Raw genomic sequence first — 23,447 nt, forward strand, 5'->3', positions numbered from 1 at the left:
TAGGAAAGAAGTTGAGCTCCAGTCCTTCTGTTCTGCCATCTTAATCCCCTCCCTCAATCTGACTTTGAAATGAATATATATGCCAGTTCTTTTTCTTTCCTTTCCTTATCTCATTCTCTTACTATCTAGCACATGTGAACAGTGGCTAACTTTATATTTCACTATTTAGTTTACAGAATATCAGTGGAGATCTCTCTCTCTCTAGATGAGGAACTTCACACAAAGATGGATAAAGTGACATGTGGGGTTTGAATCCTCCACTGGGGAGAGTCTTAGTGCACTGTTTGTTATAGAAGGGATCTAGCATCAAGGAACATGATTGATATTTTTTAAACAGAAGTTTTAAATATAATTGTGTTAATAAATGCCAAATTGATGACGATGAGTGGACTCAAAGCGGTTTGTACTCTGTTAACTCATTAAGCTGGAATTCTGTTTCCCAGTATTTTTTTCCCTGTATGATTCTGGGTTAAAGTTGGCCAAGAGAGGAATTTGTGTAATATTTGGAAGGCAGAATTAGCAAAGCCATTACTCTGTGAAGGTCATCATGCTTAGATGTGGTAACAGCAGAGAGAATAGTGGGTCCAAATTGTCCTCACTCTCCTCTTCCATGTTTCTGGTTCTTCTTCCAAATGGCCAGATTTTACTCCTAATTGCTGACCCTGGTGACAAACAGTGGTCCCCGGGTTACCAGCAGATGCTTGGCAGAATACTGTCAAGGCAGTTGCTACCCAGGTACAGCTTCCTATAGACATTCCCACAAGCCTTTCCTCCTCAGTCTCATTGTGGCAGTTGGACAAGGTGGCTTCTTGGATTATCTGACTGATGACTCCTCTGATTCTCCAACTTCTCTCCTAAACCTTCATTTCCCCAGCTTCTCCAACAACTACCTAAGATATAATTCCTATAATAAATCCCTTTCTCATATGTGATAGTGATTCATTTTCCCTCATCAAAACTTGACTAGTATGAAAAGGAGAAAGTCCTGATGGATTTTGAGCCTGTTCTATATGCTTCTGAGGCCCAGTTACAATCTTTTGCTTCCTGTATTTAGTTGCTTACCCATTATTTGAAATCTATTTACGAATAGTGTAATTTTTCCTAAGCACACTTGAGTTAGTTTCCAGGTATTTATGATTAAAAAAAAACTGTAACCAATATTGTATGGAAATGTTAATTATGGATCTCTTGTATTTCTTCATGCTTGTAAGCAGAGACACAGAATGCCAAACTCTTTTTAAGCAAATAGTCCTGAAATATATTGTGGCTTCCTATGGTGTAAAAAGGGTAGGCATGCTTACTGCCCATTATAAAATACTTGGTTTCCCAAACTCAGAGTCACTTTCCTGTTATGCAGTCCACCATGTGGGTGTTATTTGGGCCTCTTCTCACTGCCCTGTAAGAACTAGGATCAGGAAATGATGCAAAAATGAAGATACTCTGCTATTGCTATTGCTATGAATAATAAACTGTCCTTTGTCACTGACCTAAGAGACATGAAACTGTTGCAAGTTAACTTGTCAGCTGGTACAGACGGTGAAAAATCCTTCACAGTTCTTGAAAATAAGATTATTTTAGACTTGTAATTTCACATGTAATGCTCATCAGGCTTTTCAAAGAGAACAACAAATATACCTATGATACAAAGTAACACTTTAATAAACAAGTAAATGTATTAGGTTGTGAAAATTATCAATTTATTATATCACTACAGCGTAAAAATTACTTTAAGTGTGAAGATCTCTTCTCATTTATAATGACTAAGAATTTGGTTAGGATGCCTCAGTTATAGCACAAGAAACAAATTCTTGTTTTATACAGAAAGCATAATTTTAAAATTACAAGGATACTTTACCAAAGCTAAGGAAAAAGGTTAAAAACAGGCCTTGGGAATGATGGCCAGTAAAAGAAGTCAAATCTTGTTAGCTCAAGCCAAAAAGGGAATTTATAGTTAGGATACAAGTGTGCCTTACTAAGCCAAGAGCAGGATTCATGGAATAAGGGAATGTAGCACTGTGAGAAAGCCAAGAATCACATTCTCCTGACCTCTTATATCTTTTCTTCACATTGCAAATATTTCACTGCTCTCTCTCACTGCAGATTTGCTGTTTTTTTCTTCCTAAACCACAAGGTTGGACATGGCAGCCCTATAGCACATATATACACCATGTGTAAGTTTCTGGGCCAAGGCTCCAATAAGCACTACAGCAGCAACCCAGACTGCAGCAGTGACAATACAGTGTAGAGGTTTTGCTATTAATTGCAGCGTGCCTGCCCCCTTAAGGATTTCTAAGAAAAAAAAAAAAAGAAGAAAGAAAATTATTTTCTGGATTCTTCACAGTGTTCCAGGGTCCCCTAGAGGTGCAAAATTATACTGCTTACAAAAATCATGACATGTATACATGTATGTGTAACTGGGTCACCATGCTGTATAGTAGAAAACTGACAGAACACTAAACCAGCTGTAATGGAAAAAAAATAAAAATCATTATATAAAAAAATAAAAAGATAAGAAAAAAAATCATGACATAATAAGATTTAAATGGTGGAATTCCTGTTGTTGCTCAGTGGAAACAAAACCAACTAGTATCCATGAGGATGTGGGTTCGATCCCTGGCCTCACTCAGTGAGTTAAGAATCCAGCACTGCTGTGAGCTGTGGTATAGGTCACAGATACAGTTCGGATCCTGAGTTGCTGTGGAGTAGGCTGGTGGCTGTAGTTCTGATTCAACCCCTAGCGTGGGAACTTCTATATGCTGCACCTGTAGCCCAGATAGATAGATAGATAAGATTTAAATGGTGATTTATTTAAAATTCAGCAGCGGTGATGGAAGTATTCTACCCAGCCTTACCCACATTGAAATAAAACTAAAAATATCTAAAGTATAAAGAAATGCTGTGAATGTTTTACTAAAAATGTATTTGTGCTGAAGATTTCTTAAATTATTTCTTCTATGTGTTGAAATACATTTGTATTATTTACTATGTCCTTTGATATTGCTCTAGTTCTTATAATTTCATTTCTAGAAATAATCGGCAAGGTAAGTAGAACCACTCTATCATAAAGAACAAGAAAAGCAATATTAGTATGGACATGTTAAGAGACTCGCAAGTTGGTAATTCAGTTTTAACTTTACATGATTTCAGAGTACACAAAGTTTCAAAAGAAAAAAGTCATTCAATATTATGTTGAAGGTTTTGTATTTCAACCTCTGTATTTCTTCGTGTAAATATTTCCTTAATGCTGCCATCTTTCTGATCATCATAAAGTGTCATATTTAGTACATTTCCAGTACATTCTTCTAGTGGAATGGTTGATAAGTATGAAAATACTTTTTCCATTAGAGGCTCCCCGAGAAAAGGCATTGGAGGGCTCTTTTTTGCTAGAGGATCATCAGAAAACCAGTCATCAGCTACTTCTATACTTTGGCTGTAATAAGAATCAGATGGCAATGTTGATAAGCTTAAGGTAACACTGCTGGGATTTGTTGCCGAGCTAGTCTCTGAGGGATCACAAACGACCTTTTTTGTTGCAAGGCAGAATTCATCTTTAGAGTGATCTTTAATTGCTGTAAAAAATTAGATTTACTATGAATATTACATATTCACAAGCAAAATCTTATAAGAATAATGTTACTTTTTAAAATTCAAACTCTGTTAACGGTTTTAATGAACATGATGCTAGAGTGAAAATTCTGAGTTACTATCATCATTTGTACATATAACTGGGAATCAGAAATATTTTCATGATAATGAAGAGTATAAAAGTCTATTCTAAATAAAGTCAACTTGTTTTAATAGGAGAAAATTCTAAACAGGCTAGAAATCTCAGTTCTGGAATGTCCCTTAAAATCAGAAATGGTGGATAGGTTCTTAAATAGCTAAATATTATCTTATTTTTCAAAACTATATTTAAAAATAATGCCTTCTTAAGCAGGTAGATTACAAAATGTTTGATCCACAATGGAAAGGGCCTGAGTTCGCTTTATACCAAGTAATGACCAACATTGTGCCTTACAATTTACAGAGCAGTTCGATATACTTCCAGATCTCATTTATCCTCTCAATTATTCTTCGAGGTAGTTATTAGCTCCACTTCACAAAAGCTAAGACTGAGACTTAGAGATCTGACCCACCAAAATCAGATACGAAGTGGACCTCAATATAGAATTGTGTTACTCTAAGTCTCAGCTTCTCTCATTACATTATTTATGCTCCACAGTTGGTAAGTAAAAAATGTTAAGTTTTAGAAAATATCACATTTATACATTATAAAATATTTTTATAATATTTTACATACTATTTTTTATATTAATATATAACATTTATTTTAAAGTTGTCTAAAATACTTTGTTACATTTTATATTCGGCATTTCTACAATTATGTAGGAGGGTAATGTTTTGAGGTAATAGGTCAATATGTAAAGGTTACAAAACCCTCAAGGATGTCTTTGGAGTCTCCATCATTACTACATGGCATTGACTATGATATCTCTGGGTATACACACGAAACAAAAATTAATATTTCACATTTTAACTTGATAGGACACTGCAAGGTTCATTTTCTTTAAAAAATGCCCATTCATATACCAATAAATCAAAGTTTCCCTTGAATGTTTTTATGGTTTTAAAAAATATTTAGATAACATTTAGGATAGCCTCTTGATTCTTTAAGATATGAATTGCTAGAAGCTGATTATGATTTAATAAATTGAGAAAAATACCTTTTATACGTGCTGTTTCCTTTTTTCTTTGCTCCTCCTACACAAAAAAATGTTATTTATGTTTTAAAAATGAATAGTTTTAAAATAATTTCTTTAATATATTTGATATATACCTATATAAGAATAACAATACATTTTTAACATCATAATGAATTTTTGATAGAATCCTGTTTTTTCCCATGATATAAATTTATTTCACCAAAATATATTTACAGGAAAGAAAATGTGTTGAGCTATCATCTGAAAAGAATGTGAATTGGTTCAAGAAGGCAGTCTCCAGGATAGGGAATGAAAGGGTGAAATAAAGTTCAACAGGATTATTTCTCTCCATCCTCACTAACTTAAGTCTCTTGGTTAGAACTAGAGAGGGCTTAAAAAAGTGATTATAATTCCTAGACTTACTTATTCTATTAACTAACAACAACAACAAAGTGAATTCTGGCTGAAGGCTTTTATAAAAATGCAGCTATTCTTTTGAAGCAAATAAAATATTTGATCAAACAATACATTCCAGATGTGTTCTGGGTAGCACAGTGGTGTAGCTGCTCTCAAACCTAGGGCATCAGAATCACCTGGTGTGCTTATTAAATGCTGATTCAGTGGGGTGTAGGAGTCTGCTTTGTAACACACTCCACAAGTGGTTCTGATTCAGTTCAGCTTTTCCTTAGATCACTAGATAAACAATGGGCTAGTGCACGGCGTGTTTGGTATGCCGTGAGTGAAGATGAAGCTGGAGAAGTAGTAACACTATCTTCTATGTTCTGGGGGAACAGTGTTAGCACACTATGCTGATCTTCATTGTCCTAGTAGTCCAAAAGGCTCGTTAGGATAGAAATATACATGAGGTGTTCATATATGTAGGATAACACATAAGCACTTTCACACAACCTACTTTACTTTTCAGTCATTTTCACCTTTTATTAATATAAATGCCAATATAGGCTCCTTGATTTACCTTGCCTGGACTTAGGACCAATTGAATTTGTGACTCCTGAATAAACAGAACATTGCTTCTCAGACTTTCATGTGTGTTTATCTATGTTTTACCTGGGGGAACTTGTTAAAATGTAGATTCTAACTCAGTAGGTCTGTGGTAGGGTCTGAAATTCTGCATTTCTAACTCACCTTGGCTCCCAGGTGATGCTGATATTGTTGGTCTGAGAGCCACAGATTGATTAAAACTCTAGGCAACCAAGGGAGTGACAAAATGGGCATTCTTACATATTGCTACATATAAATACGTAAAATTTTTCTGGAGGGCAATTTAACAAATCCACTTTCAGAAATTTATTATTTTATTTATTTATTAATTTTTTTGCCCTCCTTTTAGGGCCACATCTGCGGCATATGGAAGTTCCCAGGCTAGGGGGTCAAATCAGAGCTACAGCTACTGGCCTACACCACAGCCACAGCAATGCAGGATGTGCACCTGCGACCTACACCACAGATCATGGCAACGCTGGATCCCCGACCCACTGAGCAAGGCCACGGATTGAACCTGCATCCTCATGGACACTAGTCAGATTCGTTTCTGCAGTTCCACAACAGGAACTCTGCACTTTTAGAAATTTATTATGCCAGGTAAATAATTTTGGGTTTGTGTAAATATTCAGCTAACAGAATGTTCATCATCCTAACACTGTTTAGCATTTTTTAAATCTACAATTTAAAATTCTAAGAGTAAGGAAATAGTTAAATATGTTATACATAGATAGTAATACAATGAGTATTCTTTCAGAAAAGATGCTATAGTATCAGAAATAAGGACTCAAAAAATGATGGGGACATATAAAAAAGACAGAGGAATAATAATGAACAAAAGGATCACTGGTTAAATTTAGGAAATTTTGAGCATCAAAATAATGATAGTAATGGATTATAATCTGCTGAATAAAATAGAAATCCTTGAATCTATATTGATAATAAATAAATAAAATGAGGAAGGAGGGAAAGTTTCTTCCTTACAGTAGAAAGCCAAATGTCAAATATGGATGAGATTGGTAGAATTAGAAAATCCTCATTTTGGAGTTCCCATTGTGGCACAGTAGAAACGAATCCGACTAGGAACCACGAGGTTATGGGTTCAATCCCTGGCCTCTCTCAGTGGGTTAAGGGTCTGGCGGTGTGAGCTATGGTGTAGGTCACAGATGTGGCTGGGATCCTGCATTGCTGTGGCCGGGGTGTAGGCCGGCAGCTGTAGCTCCGATTGGAACCCAAGCCTGGCAACCTCCGTATGCCCCCCCCCCAAAAAAAGAAGAAGAAGACGAAAGAAAGAAAGAAAAAAAAGAAAATCCTCATTTTGTTACAGTTTTGTAAAGATTAGATCAAGCAACAATATATAGATAGTAAGTAGAGTTTGATGAGAGAAGGATATTTAAATGTTTTCAAAGTGTTATCACACAGATTGTTTATTAATTGCAAGAGTACAAACAGAAATAATACAGTGAGGGAAGAACAGACATCACCTTGATTGTGTGAACAAATAAAATCAGTAGTAAAGAGCATATGTACAATGCATGCTTTCAGATGTGATAAACTAAATCTGCCACAAGGAAAAGTCACATTAGGAACATTCTATGATTTATAAAATAATTGGCTTATATTCTTCAAAAATGTCAGTATCATTCAAGGACAAATAAAGAACATTTTAAGCTATTTTAAACTAAATAATTATGAAAACAAAACATTAAAGTTGTGGGATGCAACAAAAGTGCTTAGGGGAAAATTTAAATATTAAATGTTTATACTATAAAAGAATAAAAATCTAAGAATGATAAAATGTAAAACTCCAGGCAAGACTGATTTAGAAAATAGAAATATAATCAGGAATAAAAAGAGTGCCACCACTAAAGATTCTATAGATTTTAGAAGGATAATAAGAGGAAACGATTTAAAACTTTCTGCTAATAAATTTAACAACTAGATAAAGTGGATAAATTCACTGAAAAAGACTTCTAAAGCATACAAAGTAGAACATTTAAATAGTCACATATTTATTAAAAGGGCTAAATTCACAGGAAAAATATTCTCTTGAAGAATTCTACAACACAAAATTTTTTCAGAATGTAGAAGAGCAGGAAACATCTCTCAACTGCTTTGTGACCAGAATTACTGTGATATTGAAACCTAATAAAATATTATAAGATAAGAAAATTACAAAATAATATCCCTCAACATAGATGCAAAAATTAAAATATACTATTAAATCGAATCCAGTGGAGTTTATTCCAGGAATATATGGTTGGTTTAACACTTGAAATTCATGTAATTCATGTTAAGAAAATAAAAGAAAAAACCCTCGTGAACAATTTCAAAAGATGCAGAAAAAGCAAAATTCAGTAAACCTTTGTGGCAAAACAAACTAAAAAACAACCAGAGGAGTTCCCGTTGTGGTACAGTGGTTAACGAATCCGACTAGGAACCATGAGGTTGCGGGTTCGGTCCCTGCCCTTGCTCAGTGGGTTAAGGGTCTGGCGTTGCCCTGAGCTGTGGTGTAGGTTGCAGACGCGGCTCGGATCCCACGTTGCTGTGGCTCTGGCCTAGGCCGGCAGCTACAGCTCTGAATAGACCCCTAGCCTGGGAACCTCCATATGCCGCGGGAGTGGCCCAAGAAATAGCAAAAAAGACAAAAAAACAAAAAAAACCCCAAAAAACAGAAAAACCTCTCAATAAACTAGAAATGAAGGGAATTTCCTCAATCTGACAAAATGCTATTAAAAATCCTAAAGCTAACCTCGTATTTAATGAAGAGTTGATGTATTCTCTCAAGATCATAATATAAAAGGGTAGCTAGCTGCTCTCACTACCTGTATTTATCATTATACTGGAAGTCTTACCAGATATAATAAGATGAAAAAAATAAAATAAAAGCATAGATTGGAAAAGATATAAAACTGACATTTTTCACAGATGACATAATTGTGTATGTATGAAGAAACCTTTTGCGGTCCTCAAAAAAACTCCTAGAATGTATTTATTATACATTTATTTATAAAGATCACAGAATACAGGTCAATTGTAATAAAGATGGCAATTCACTACAAACTAATCTACAGTTGTTATTCTCATAATGATCTCAACAAGATTATTTCTAGCTAGAGATAAGCTTACTTTAAAATTTATAGACACTCACAAGAAGAGGAAAACATAAAACAATGTTGAAAAAGAATGAAATTAGAGAAATTATGCTGTTTAATTTTATACTTTACTATATAGCCAGAGTGTGGCAGAGATAGACACATAGGTCAATGAAAGAAGAGAATCAGAGTCCAGAAAGAGACTCATATATATGCTAAACAGATTTTTTGACAAAAGTTGCAAAAGAAATTCAATGGAAGAGTATAGTCTTTTTAATAAATAGTGCTGGAACAATTAGACATCAATACCCCCGAAACAAATTTGATTTAAACCGTAAAAAAATAACTAAAAATGGATCAAAGGTAGGAATATGCAAAGTAAAATGGTAATATCCAAAACGATCTTGAAAAAAAAAGTGGAGAACTTTCCTAATATCAAAACTTACTACAAACTACAGTATTGAGAGAGTGGTATTGGTATAAGGATGGATATGTAGATCAACAGAAGAGAACTGAAATTCCACGAACAAATGCTCTTATTTACAATCACTTGATTTTTGATAAGGGTGATAAGACAATTTGATGGGAAAAGAACAGTCTTTTCAACAAATGGTGTTGGGACAACTAGACATATACACAAATATGTGAAGTTGGACCCATACCTCAAACCATATTAAAAAAAAAAACTAGCTCAAAATGGACCACTTATATATAAGAGCTAAAACTATTAAACAGAATAAAACATATGCATACTTATTTATTTATTTGTATCTATGGAAAGCTTTATTTGTGCCATATATTTCAGATATAAGTGAGATCATGTTATTTGTCTCTTTCTGACTTACTTAGTATGAGAGTCTCTAGTTCTATCCACGTTGCTGCAAATGGCATTACCTCGTTCTTACCTAGTATTCCATTGTGTATATATACCACATTTTCCTAATCCATTCATCTGTCGATGGGATATTGAGGTTGTTTCCATGTCTTGGCTATTATGAATAGTGCTGCAATGAGCATATGAGTGCATGTATCTTTTTCAAGGAAAGTTTTGTCCAGATATGTGCCCAAGAGTGGGATTGCTGGGTCATATGGTAGTTCTATTATTTATCTTTTTAGGGCCACACCCATGGCAAATGTAAGTTCCCAGGCTAGGGGCTGAATTGGAGCTGCAGCTTCTGGCCTATGCCACAGCCACAGAAACACCAGATCTGAGCCATGTCTGCAATTTACACCACAGTTCACAGCAATGCCAGACCTTAACCCAGTGAAGGCCAGGGATCAAACCTGGGTCCTCATGGTTACTAATCAGTTTCGTTACTGCTGAGCCACAACAGAAACTCCCATTTTTTTAAATTAATTTTATTACATTTATAGTTGTACAATGATCATCAAACCAAATTTTATAGCATTTCCATCCAAACCCTCAGTGCATCCTCCACCCCCTCAAACTGTCTCATTTGGAAACCGTAAGTTTTTCAAAGTCTGTGAGTCAGTATCTGTTCTGCAAAGAAGTTCAATCTGTCCTTTTTTCAGATTCCACATGTAAGTGACAGCATTTGATGTTGGTGTATCATTGTCTGATTGACCTCACTTAGCATGATAATTTCTAGGTTCATCCATGTTGCTGCAGATGCTGATATTTCATTCCTTTTAATGGCTGAGTAATATTCCGTTGTGTATATGTACCACATCTTCTTGATCGCTCCTCTGTCAACGGACATTTAGGTTGTTTCCATGTCTTGGCTATTGTATATAGTGCTGCAATGAACATTGGAGTACATGTGTCTTTTCAAGTCATGGTTTTCTCTGGATAGGTGCCCAGGAGTGGGATTGCTGGATCAAATGGGGTAATTCTATGTTTAGTTTTCTGAGGCATCTCCATACTGTTTTCCACAGCGGTCCATTTTTATATTTAATTAAAGTGTAGTTGATTTACAATGTTGTGCCAGTTTCTGCTGTAGAGCATAGTGACCCAGTCATACGTGTGTGTGTGTGTGTGTGTGTGCGTGTGTGTGTGTGTGTGTGTTTACAAAGACATATACATTCTTTTTCTCATATTATCTTCCATCATGGTCTATTCCAAGACTGGATATAACTCCCTGTGCTGTAGAGTAGGATCTCATTGCTTATCCATTCTAAACGTTAATAGTTTGCATCTACTAACCCCAAATTCCCAGTCCACCCCACTCCCTCCTCCTTCCCCCTTGGCAACAAGAAGTCTCTTTTCCATGTTTATGAATGTTTCTGTTCTGTAGATAGGTATGTTTGTGCCGTATTTTAGATTCCACATAAGTGATATCATATGATATTTATCTTTCTCTTTCTGACTTCACTTTCTATGAGAATCTCTAGCTGCATGCCCATTTTTTGATTGGGTTGTTCGGGGGTTTTTTTTGCTGTTGTTGAGTTGTATGAGTTGTTTTCTACATTTTGGAAATTAAGCCTTTATTGGGTGCATAGTTTGCCAAGATTTTCTCCCATTCTGTGTGTTGTCTTTTCATTTTTTTGTTTATGGTTTCTTTTGCTGTGCAAAAGCTTTTGAGATTAATTAGGTCCCACTGGTTTATTTCTGTCTTTATTGTCATTATTCTTGGAGGTGGATCAAACAAAATATTGCTGCAATTTATGTCAAAGAATGTTCTGCCAGTGTTTTCCCCTAGGAGTTTTATAGTATCTGGCCTTATATTTAGGTCTTTAATCCATTTTGAGTTAATTTTTGTGTGTGGTGTTAGAGAATGTTCTAATTTCTTTATTTTACATGTAGATTTCCAGCTGTCCAGTTTGAGTTTGGGAGTGTTCCCTTCCTCTGCAAATACTGGAAGAGTTTCAAAAGGAGTTAACTCTTCCATGAATGTTTGACAGAATTTGCCTGTGAAGCCATTAGGTCCCGGGCTTGTTTTTTGGAAGTTTTGTAATCACAGTTTCAATTTCAGTACTTGTGATTAGTCTATTCATATTTTGTTTCATCCTGGTTCAGTCTTGAAAGAGTGTATTTTTGTAAGAATCTGTCCATTTCTTCTAGGCTGTCCATTTTATTAACATATATTTGCTTAGTCACTTATGATCCTTTGTACTTCTACAGTGACAGTTCTGCTTTTTCATTTCTAATTTTATTTAAAACCTTTTTTTTCTTGATGAGTCTAGCTAAACATTTATTTTTTTATTTTTTATATTTCTGAGGAACCAATTTTTGGTCTCATTGATCTTCTCTATTGTTTTCTTGGTCTCTTTTATTTATGCTCTGATCTTTATGATTTCTTTCCTTCTACTAATTTTGGGCAGTGTCTGTTCTTCCCCCTTTAGTTGTTTAGGTGTAAGGTTAGGATATTTGAGATTTTTCTTGTTTACTGAGATAAGCTTATATTGCTCTAGACTTCCCTCTCAGAACTGCCTTTGCTATATTCTATAGATTTGGGATTTTGTTATGTTCAATGTCATTTTCTCCTAATATCTTTCAATTTCCCTTTTTATTTCTTCACTGTTCCACTGGTTGTTTAGTAGCATATTGTTTAGTTTCCAGGAGTTTCTGGGGGTTTTGCTATTTACTTCTTGTAGTTGATTTCTAGTCTCATAGCGTTGTGGTTGGAGAAAATGCCTGATATAATTTCAATTTTTAAAAATTTACCAAGGTTTGATCTGTGGCCCAAGAAGTGATCTATCCTGGAGAATGTTGCGTGCACTTGAGTTGAATGTATATTCTGCTGCTTTGGAATGGAATGTTCTGTAAATATCAATTAAGTCTATCCAGCCTAGCATGTCATTTAAGGCCTATGTTCCTTTTTCAGTTTTCCGTCTGGATGATATGTTCATTGAGATAAGTGGAGTGTTAAAGTCCCCCACTATTACTAAATTACTGCTGATTTCTCCTTTTATGGCTGTTAGCAGTTGCCTTATATATTGTGGTGTTCCTATGTTGGGTGTATGTGTATATACAATTGTCATATCTTCTTCTTGGATTGCCCGTTTGACCATCACGTAGTGTCTTTGTCTCTTGTGACCTTTATTTTAAAGTCTATTTTGCCCGATAAGAGTATTGCTACTCCAGCTTTCCTTTGATTTCCATTTCCTTTGATTTCCATTTCCTTCTTCCATCCCCTTTCTTATAATCAACACATATATGGGTCTTGTTTTGTACCCATTAGGCCAGTCTATGTTTTTTGGTTGCAGCGTTTAATCCATTTACATTCAATGTAATTATGGATATATATGTACTTATTGCCAATTTCTTAATGTTTTGGATTTATTTTAGATCTTTTTTCTTTGTTGCTTTTGTTCTCTTTCTTGATGCGTTGACTATATTTAGTGTTGTATTTGGTTTTCTCTTTTTTTATGGTCTGTCTAATGCAGTTTTTTGGTTTTTGGTTCTTATTAGATTAAAAAGTTTTTTTATTACAGTTGATTTACAATGTTCTGTCAATTTCTGCTATAAAGCAAAGTGACTCAATACATACATATACAATCTTTTTTATATTATCTTCAGACATGTTCTATCACAAGATTTTATACAGTAATCTGAATATGTACAGAATTGTTTTAGTTGATCTCTTAACTTCAAGTGCATTTTCAATGTTCTGCATTTGTTCTCTTCTCATGCTTGCTAGTTTTGATATATGTGTCAAAGGGTGATTTCTTACTTTTTTTTTTTTTTTTGGTCTTTTTAGGGCCACACCTGTGGCATACAGAGGTTCCCAGGCTAGAAGTCAAATCGGAGCTGTAGCCGCTGGCCTAATGCCACAACCATGGCAATGCCAGATCTATGACCTACACCACAGCTCACAGCAATGCTATAGTGTTAACCCACTGAGTGGTGCCAGGGATTGAACCCACATCTTCATGGATACTAGTTGGGTTAGTTACCACTTAGCCACAATGGGAATGCCTCATTTGTAATTTTCTTGTTTCTAATTGTGGCCTTTTCTTTTCTGCCTAGAGAAGTTCCTTTAGTAGCTGTTGTAAACCTAGTTTGGAGGTCCTGAATTCTCTTAGCTTATACTCGCCTGAAAAGTTTTTCATCTCTCCAATCTCTCCATCAAATCTTTTTTTTTGTCTTTTGGTTTTTTTAGGACCGCCCCCCCCCCACGGCATATGGAGGTTCCCAGGCTAGGGGTCAAATCGGAGCTGTAGCTGCCAGCCTACACCAGAGCCACAGCAACACAGGATACGAGCCCCGTCTGACCTACACCACAGCTCAGGGCAATGCCAGATCCTTAACCTACTGAGCGAGGCCAGAGATCAAACCTGCATGCTCATGGATGCTAGTTGGGTTTGTTAATCACTGAGCCATGACGGGAACTCCATCCATCAAATCTGAGTGAGATCCTTGCTGGTTAGAACATGCTTGGTTCTAATGTTCCTCCCCTTCATCACCTTAAATATATCTTGCCATTCTTCTAGCTTGCAGAATTTCTGCTGAAAAATCAGCTGTTATTCTTATGAGGAGTTCCCTTGTATGTTATTTATTGCTTTCCCCTTGTGGCTAGAACTTTTTTTCAGTTTGATGAGTATGTTTCTTGCTATTTTTCCTTGTGTTTATCCTGTATGGTATTCTCTGTGCTTCCTCGACTTTAGTGAGTGCTTCCTTTTCCATATTAGGGAAGTTTTCAGCTATAATCTCTTCAAATATTTCCTCTGGTCCTCTTTTCTCCTCTGGAACCTCTAAGATGTGAAAATTTTTATGTTTAATGTTGTCCCAGAGGACTCCTAGACTATTGATTCTTTTCATTATTTTTTCTTTATTCTTTTCTGTGGCAGTGATTTCCACCACTCTGTCTTCCACCTCACTCGTTCTTCTACCTCCATTATCCTGCTATTGATTCCTTCTAATGTATTTTTAATTTTAGATATTGTGCTATTCATCTTAGTGTGCTTATTCTTCAAATCTTCTAGCTCTTTGTTATACATTTCTTGTAACCTCTCAATCTATGCCTCCAATATTTTTCTGATATCTTTGATCATCTTTACTATTATCACTCTGAATTCTTTTTCAGGTAGATTGCCTATCTCCTCTTCATTTAATGGCTTTTGTGTGTTTTCATCTTTGTCTGAAAGCTATTTTTTTTGTCATCTCACATTGTCTAACTTTCTATGTTTATTGTCTCCTTGAGAGTAGGTGTATAGATGCAGAAGCTGGTGCCCAGTACATGTGGTGGTGCCTCACATTTATCCAGAGCATGTGATGGGAGCAGGAGTATCACACTACCTCTCCTTGAGCTAGATAGCTGCGAGGGATGGGGTCCATGAAGGAGGCAGTGGTTCACAGTTTATGGGACTGCTCTTGTCGTGGAGGTGGGGGGTTGCAGCAGCTCCATGACCCCTCCCACTTCCAAACAGCCATCAGGATCATTTCCTGCAGCCTACAATGTCATCAGCTGCTCTTGCTGTCCCTCCCTTTGCCAGGGAGGCTTACAGGACTGTTCTATATAGCCTCAGGGTTGGATGCTCTTCCCTTGGACCCTCCCTTTGCTAGGCAGCTTATGGAAATGGTCTCTGTATTCCCAAGGGTGGGGGCTGCCCCTGAGTTGTTCCTAGGCAGCAGCTTCTCAGGCTATGGATCCTGGAGCTGGAGCAGGTGGTGTCTTACTGCCTTAGAGCGCATGCAGGGAACAAGGTTGTAGTGGTGGATCCCAACCCTTCCCTCCAGCACCTCCAAACAATGGTACCTGGCCTCCAAGCCCATCTGGGTTTTCTCAGCTTACACCCTCAAATGTAATCACCTTAGACTCTAGTCCCTCTAGGCTGTTTCTGCACAGCCAACTCCAGTTTTTTTCCCCTACGGTCAACCCTAGCTCTCTTGAGTCTGATCTCCAAAGCCCAAGTTTCAGTTTCTAACCCCTGCCATACCAGTGGACAGTTGGGAAGTGCAGGGCAGTAGCACTGACTGTGGAGAACTCTTTCCGTTTTAATTGCTTCAAACCAAATGCTGTATTCTCCTCAAAGACTCTAAAGTTCTTCCTCTGTTCCAGCAGATCTTGCTGGTAGGGGTACTTCCCAGGAAGTAGGAGCTTTTATTCTTTCCAGCTCCCTCCTAGGGGTGTAGGTCCCATCCTGCTTCCTTTCTCTTTTTCTCTCTCTCTTTCCATTTTTCTTTTGTCCTACTCAGTTTCATGAAGATTTTCTAGCACTCTCAGAATTCTGAGGTCTTTTGTCAGCATTCAGCAAATTTTCTGTGCAAATTGTTCTACATGTGGTATTTTTTTGATGTATTTGTGGGAGTAGGAGAGCTTCATGTCCTACTTCTCCATCATCTTCTCCAAGCATAAAAATTTTAAATTTATTTTTATTCAAATATAGTTGATTTACAATGTTAATTTCTTATGTACAGCAAAGTGATTCAGTTATATATATTTAATATATGCAATATATATTCTTTTTCATATTTTCTCCATCTCTCCTTCTCCTCTCCCCTTTTGGCAACCACAGTCTATTCTCTATGTCTGTGAGTCTGTTTCTGTTTCATAATTGGTTCATTTATGCCATATTTCAGATTCTGCATGTAAGTGCTATCATATGATATTTGTCTTTCTCTTTCTGACTTACTTAATAAGATAATCTGTAGGTCCATCCATGTTGCTGCAAATGCTATTATTGCATTCTTTTTTATGGCTGAGCAGTATCGTGTGTGTGTGTAAACAGGTTTTTTTTCCCCAAAACAATAAAACAGCACATGGCATAGTAATTTATTTCTTTCTGGTCATACCCATGGCATGTGGAAGTTCCCAGGGCAGGGATCGAACCCATGCCACAGCTGTGACTTGAGCCACTGCAGTGACAACAGTGAATCCTCAACTCTGTGCCACAAGGGAAGTCCACAGCACAGTAATTTAGCACATAATATAAACTGATATATTCAATAAATAATGCTGAAAATGGTTGAGTCTTAACGTTGGGATTCCTCAGAAACTTACACTCTTAAGGTTATCAAAGTTATCAACAAAACAACAAAAGGATTTACCTCAGAAAAGTCTTAGCGTGAGAGATACTATGACTCCTAGAAACTGGAAATCTTTTACAACAGAAATAATTGACTTGCCTTTCTATAACTGAGCTACGGCAGATAGGCTCAAGCTCATTTTTATTTTAAGTAACACTGCTATAATTCCTAGCTTGAGAAAGCGTTTTCTAAAGTTAAGATTAATGTTGCAGCTTTCACCATAGGGTATATACACCACATGTTCTTTATCCATTTATCTGTTGATGGACATCATTTAGGTTGTTTCCATGTCTTGGCCATTGTAAATAGTGCTGTTCCGAACATATGTGTGCATGTATCTTTTTGAACTCTGGTTTTGCTGGATATATGCCCGGCAGAGGGACTGCTGGATCACAGAGCAACTCTATTTTTTTTTTTTTAAGAATCCCCATGCTATTTTACATAGTGGCTGCACCAACTTACATTTCCATCAACAGTGTAGGAAGGTTGCTGTTTCTCCACACCTTCTCCAGCATTTGTTATTTGTAGACTTTTTTTTTCTTATGACTACACCCTCAGCATATGGAAGGTCCTGGGCCAGGGACTGAATATGAACTACGGCTGTGACCTATGCCACAGCTGTAGCAATGCCAGATCCTTTAACCCACTGTGCTGGGCCAGGGAGTGAACCTGTGCCTCTGCAGTAACCCAAGCTGCTGCAGTTGGATTCTTAACTCACTATATACCACAGCAGGAACTCTGTAGACTTTTTAATGCTGGCCATTCTGATTGGTGTGAGGTGAAACCTCACTATAGTTTTGATTTGCATTTCTCTAATAATTAGTGATGTCAAGCATCTTTTCATGTGCATAGGCATAAATCTTGACAACTTCAGTTTAGGGAATAATTATAGCTATGACACCAAAGATACAAGCAACAACAACAAAAAATGGGTAAATTGGACTTTTGAAAATTAAAAACTTTCATTCTTCAAACACCACAAGAAAGTGAAAAGACAACTCATAAAATGGGAGAAAATTTTTACAAATCATACATCTGATATAGAATTTGTATTGAGAGTATATAAAAAACTCTTACAACCTGGAATCCCCATGTGGTGCAGCAGAAACAAAACTGACTAGGAATCATGAAGTTCCAGGTTTGACTGTTGGCCTCGCTCAGTGGGTTAAGGATCTGGCATTGCCGTGAGCTGTGATATAGGTAGCACACATTTTGCATCCTGCATTGCTGGGGCTGTGGCATAGGCCAGCAGCTGTAGCTCTGATTCGACCCCTAGCCTGGGAAGCTCCATATGCCACAAGTACAGCCCTAAAAAGAAAAACAAACAAACAAACAAACAAAAAAACCCCAAAAGAAACAAAACTCAATAACACAAATGGAAAAAAAAATGGACAAAGCTTCTAAATAGATATTTCTCTAAAGAAGATATACAAATATCCAATATGCACATTAAATGGTTTTCAACATCATTAGGCTTTAAGGAAATGCAACTCAAAACATGGTGAGATAAAACTTGATGCCCACTAAGATAACGATAATAAAGAAAAGACAGGAAATAAATGTTAACGAGGATATGACATATTAGAACCTTCATACACTGCCTTTGGGGTTATAAAATGGTACAGGCACTTTGGAAAACAGTCTGGCAGTTGTCCAAAGACTAAACATAGAGTTCCCATAAGACAAAGCTTTTCCATTCCTATGTATATACTCAAGAGAAATGAAAACATTATATACATGCAAAAACTTGTATATATGAATGTTCATAGCACCATTATTCATAACAGTCAAGAAATGGAGGAGTTCCAATTGTGGAACAGTGGGTTAAGAAGCCGACTAGTATCCATGAGGACAGAGGTTCAATCCCTGGCCTCATTCAGTGGGTTAAGGATCCAGCGTTGCCATGAGCTGTGGTTGCAGATGCGGACAGGAGCTGGAGTTGCTGCAGCTGTGGTGTAGGTTGACAGGTGCAGCTCAAATTCGACCCCTAGCCTGGGAACTTCCAAATGCTGCAGGTGCAGCCCTCAAAAGGAAAAAAAGAAGAAGTGGAAACAACCCAAATGCCCTTCAGCCAATAAATGTATAAACAAAACGTTATATATCAATTCAATGGAATATTTTCAGCCATAGAAAAATAAAACATTGTTACTGATATATGAAGTAATACAGATGGACCCTGAATACATTATGGTAAATGAAAGGTGGAAGATTCAAGAGACCATACATTGTACATTTCTACTGGTATATGCACAATGTGTTATATGGAATGACTGGCCAACGGGGACCTGCTGTATAATATGGGGAACTCTACCTAATATTCTGTGATAATCGATATGGGAAAAGAATATGAGAAAGAATGGATGTGTGTATACGTATAACTGAATCACTTTGTTGTACAGCAGAAATTACCATAATATTGTAAATCAACTATACTTCAACAAAACTTTTTTAAAAAATGAAAAAAAATGGATCATGGATTTACATATAAAATGCAAAACTACAAAACTTTTAGAAAAAAAAATAAAGAAAATCTTTGGGGAAAAAGAAATGTCCAAAACTCTACTTAAAAGAGACACATGCATCTGCATGTTCACTGCAGCACTATTCACAATAGCCAGGACATGGAAACAACCCAAATGTCCATTCACAGAGGATTGGATTAGGAAGATGTGGTATATATACACAATGGAATACTACTCGGCCATAAAAAAGAATGACATAATGCCATTTGCAGCAACATGGATGAAACTAGAGAATCTCATACTGAGTGAAATGAGCCAGAAAGACAAAGACAAATACCATATGATATCACTTATAACTGGAATCTAATATCCAGCACAAATGAACATCTCCTCAGAAAAGAAAATCATGGACTTGGAGAAAAGACGTGTGGCTGCCTGATGGGAGGGGGAGGGAGTGGGAGGGATTGGGAGTTTGGGGTTATCAGATACAACTTAGAATAGATTTACAAGGAGATCCTGCTGAGTAGCCTTGAGAACTTTGTCTAGATACTCATGTTGCAACAGAACAAAGGGTGGGGAAAAAATGTAAATGTAATGTATACATGTAAGGATAACTTGATCCCCTTGCTGTACAGTGGGAAAATAAAAAAAGAAAACATTAAAAAAAAGAAATGTTCAGAATAGACAAATCTATAGATACAGAAAGTAGATTAGTGGTTGTCTTGGCTTGGAGGGTTGTGGAAAAACGGAGGGCAGTGGTTGCTAAGGGTATTGGGTTTCTTTTGGAAGTGATATAAGTGTTGTAAAGTGATTATGAAAATGGTTCTACAACTCTGTGAATACCTAAAAAAAAAAACCCCACTGAATTATATACTTTAAAAGGGCAAATTGCATGGTTTGTGAATCATAACTCAATAAAGCTAGTATACATAAAACAACCTAAAACTAAGAAACTTTTAGAAAAGAACGTAGAAGAAAATCCTTGTGACCTTGGGTTAGGTTAAGAGTTCTTGGACATGACACTAAAAGCATGATCCGAAAAGGAGAAATGGATAAACTGGTCTTTACCAAAATTAAAAACGTATACTTTGCAAAACTGTCTATTGAGAGGATGAAAGCACAAGTCATCAAATGGGAGAAAATATTTGTAAATCATATGTCTGACAGAAAGATTTGTATAGAGAATATACAAATAACACTCTAAATTACATAGAAAGATAATCCACTTAGAAAATGCATAAAAGACTTGAACAGACTCTTTACCAAAGAAGTTATATCAATGGCAAATATGAAAAGCTGTTCAACATGACTACCTATTAAAGAAATGCAAATTAAATTAGTAAACATATTTTGAATGGCTAAAATTTAAAATACTGCTAAGTACCAAATAGTAATGAGGATGTGGAAACATGATTCTCTTATAAATTACTGGTGGGTATGTAATATAGTACAATCTGGAAATTAGTCTGGTAGTTTCTTTAAAAATTAAACATGCCACAAAACCCACTAACTGCATTTCTGGGCATTTATTCTAGAGAAATTAAAACTAACATTTATAGAAAAGCTCATACACAAATGTTCATGTTATCATTTGTAATAGCCTGTAATTGGAAACAACCCAAATATTCCTCAATTGATGAAGGGTTAAACAAACTGTGGTATATCCACATGATATTATACTACTCAGCAATAAAAAAGTTAAAAAACTACTGATACATACAGTGATTTGGAGCAATCTCAAGGGTATTATGCCTAGTGAAGAAAAGCCAATCTCAAAAGGCCACATGCTGTATGATTCGATTTACATAACATCCCAGAAATGATGAAATTATAGCGATGGAGAACAGGTCAGTGGTTGCTAGGGGTTAGGGAAAAGGAGGAAGGGAGTGAACATGAGGGAGTTCCTTTATGGTGATGGAACAATTCTGTATGTTGATTGTGGCAGTGGTCATGCAAATCTGCACATATGATGTCACAGAATTATGTACAGGGACAACAACAAGTGAGAACATGAAAAAACTGGTAAACTTTGAGTAACATTTATAGTCTAAATTTTCTGGTTTTGATAATGTATATTTATAACAAAGTATAAAGTGTACTTTTCATAAACTATACTTATGAAATATATTATTGAGTGACGTGAGTGATGGGTATACAGGGCATATTTGTAAATTTTTGGTAACTTTTTGATCTGTAATTCATAATAATGTAAAATAAATCCATTGTATTTATATTTACTAACAACAAACAACCAGGAAATAAAAATTTTAAATCAATACTATTTAACCATAGCATTAAAATACCTATAAATAAATACAAAAAAATGTGAAGGACTTCTATACTGAAAACCATGAACTAAACTAAAAAAACACTTAACTGCATGCAAAGCAATAAAATTAGAACACACCCTCACACCATGCACAAAAATAAACTCAAAATGGCTGAAAGACTTAAATATAAGACAGGACACCACCAAACTCCTGGGAGAGAACATAAGCAAAACACTCTCTGACATCAACATCATGAATATTTTCTCAGGTCAGTCTCCCAAAGCAATAGAAATAAGAGCAAAAATAAACCCATGGGACCTCATCAAACTGACAAGCTTTTGCACAGCAAAGGAAACCCAAAAGAAAACAAAAAGACAACTTACAGAATGGGAGAAAATAGTTTCAACTGATGCAACCGACAAGGGCTTAATCTCTAGAATATATAAGCAACTTATACAACCCAACAGCAAAAAAGCCAATCAATCAATGGAAAAATGGGCAAAAGACCTGAATAGACAGTTCTCCAAGGAAGATATACAGATGGCCAGCAAACACATGAAAAAATGCTCAACATCGCTGATCATAAGAGAAATGCAAATCAAAACTACCATGAGATACCACCTCACACCAGTCAGAATGGCCATCATTAAGAAGTCCACAAATAACAAGTGCTGGAGGGGCTGTGGAGAAAAGGGAACCCTCCTGCACTGTTGGTGGGAATGTAAACTGGTTCAGCCACTATGGTTTGGAGATACCTTAGAAATCTATCCATAGAACTTCCATATGACCCCACAATCCCACTCTTGGGCATCTATCCAGACAAAACTCTACTTAAAAGAGACACATGCATCTGCATGTTCACTGCAGCACTATTCACAATAGCCAGGACATGGAAACAACCCAAATGTCCATCGACAGAGGATTGGATTCGGAAGAAGTGGTATATATACACAATGGAATACTACTCAGCCATAAAAAAGAATGACATAATGCCATCTGCAGCAACATGGATGGAACTAGAGACTCTCATCTTGAGTGAAATCAGTCAGAAAGAGAAAGATAAATACCATATGACATCACTTATAACTGGAATCTAATATCCAGCACAAATGAACATCTCCACAGAAAAGAAAATCATGGACCTGGAGAATAGACGTGTGGCTGCCAGATGGGAGTGGGAGGGATTGGGAGGTTGGGGTTATCAGACACAACTTAGAATAGATTTACAAGGAGAGCCTGCTGAGTAGCATTGAGAACTTTGTCTAGATTCTCATATTGCAACAGAATAAAGGGTGGGGGGAAAAATGTATACATGTAAGGATAACTTGATCCCCATGCTATACAGTGGGGAAAAAAAGAATACTATATACAGAAAAGAATGAAGTAAATACTAGGTTCTAATATGAATTCATTAAGAACAAACCATGGTATGTAGTGTAATTTCTTTTTTCCCAATAAAATAAGAGAATGCCATAAAAAAAGAACACTTAAATAAATTAAAGAAGTCAATAAAAGTAGAGTAATATTATCCTCATAGATTGGAAGAATCATTGTTAAGATATCCCTTCTCCCTAAAATGACTTATAGATTCAATGCCAGTCCAATACAAATCCAAGCAGGCCTTTTAGAAGAACTAAATAAGCTGCTTTCTAAATTATATTGAGGCATTCTGGTTATGGCACAGGAGAATCGGATCTGACTAGTATCCACGAGGGCAGAGGTTCAATCCCCGGCCTCACTCAGTGGGCTGGGGATCCAGCATTGCTGTGAGCTATTACAGGATGACAGCGGTCACTCTGATTCCATCCCCTTGCTTGGGAACATCCATATGCCATGGCTGCAGCCCTAAAAATCAAAAATTAAATAAATAAATAATAAATTATATGGAAAAATAAAGCATCTAGAATAGCCAAAATATTCTTGAACAAAGAAGAATAAAGCTGGAGGACTTACACCATACACGCTTCCTTAACTATAAGGCTACA

The 23,447-nt window shown here is 36.3% G+C and overlaps 1 protein-coding gene across 1 annotated transcript in view; it reads right to left on the reverse strand.

Moving 5' to 3' along the window:
* Positions 1 to 3,159: 3,159 nt before the first annotated feature.
* Positions 3,160 to 23,447, reverse strand: part of C8H1orf185 (chromosome 8 C1orf185 homolog) — a 41,587-nt gene continuing 21,299 nt past the window's right edge. The window contains exons 4-5 of the mRNA XM_047791510.1: positions 4,725 to 4,761; positions 3,160 to 3,569 (exon numbers count right to left, since the gene is read on the reverse strand). Of these exons, the coding sequence (XP_047647466.1) occupies positions 3,175 to 3,569; positions 4,725 to 4,761 (432 nt within the window). The 3' untranslated portion in view covers positions 3,160 to 3,174. The remainder of the gene's footprint in view (positions 3,570 to 4,724; positions 4,762 to 23,447) is intronic.

This window comes from Phacochoerus africanus, chromosome 8 (assembly GCF_016906955.1).
Source record: "Phacochoerus africanus isolate WHEZ1 chromosome 8, ROS_Pafr_v1, whole genome shotgun sequence".
Taxonomy (NCBI): domain Eukaryota; kingdom Metazoa; phylum Chordata; class Mammalia; order Artiodactyla; family Suidae; genus Phacochoerus; species Phacochoerus africanus.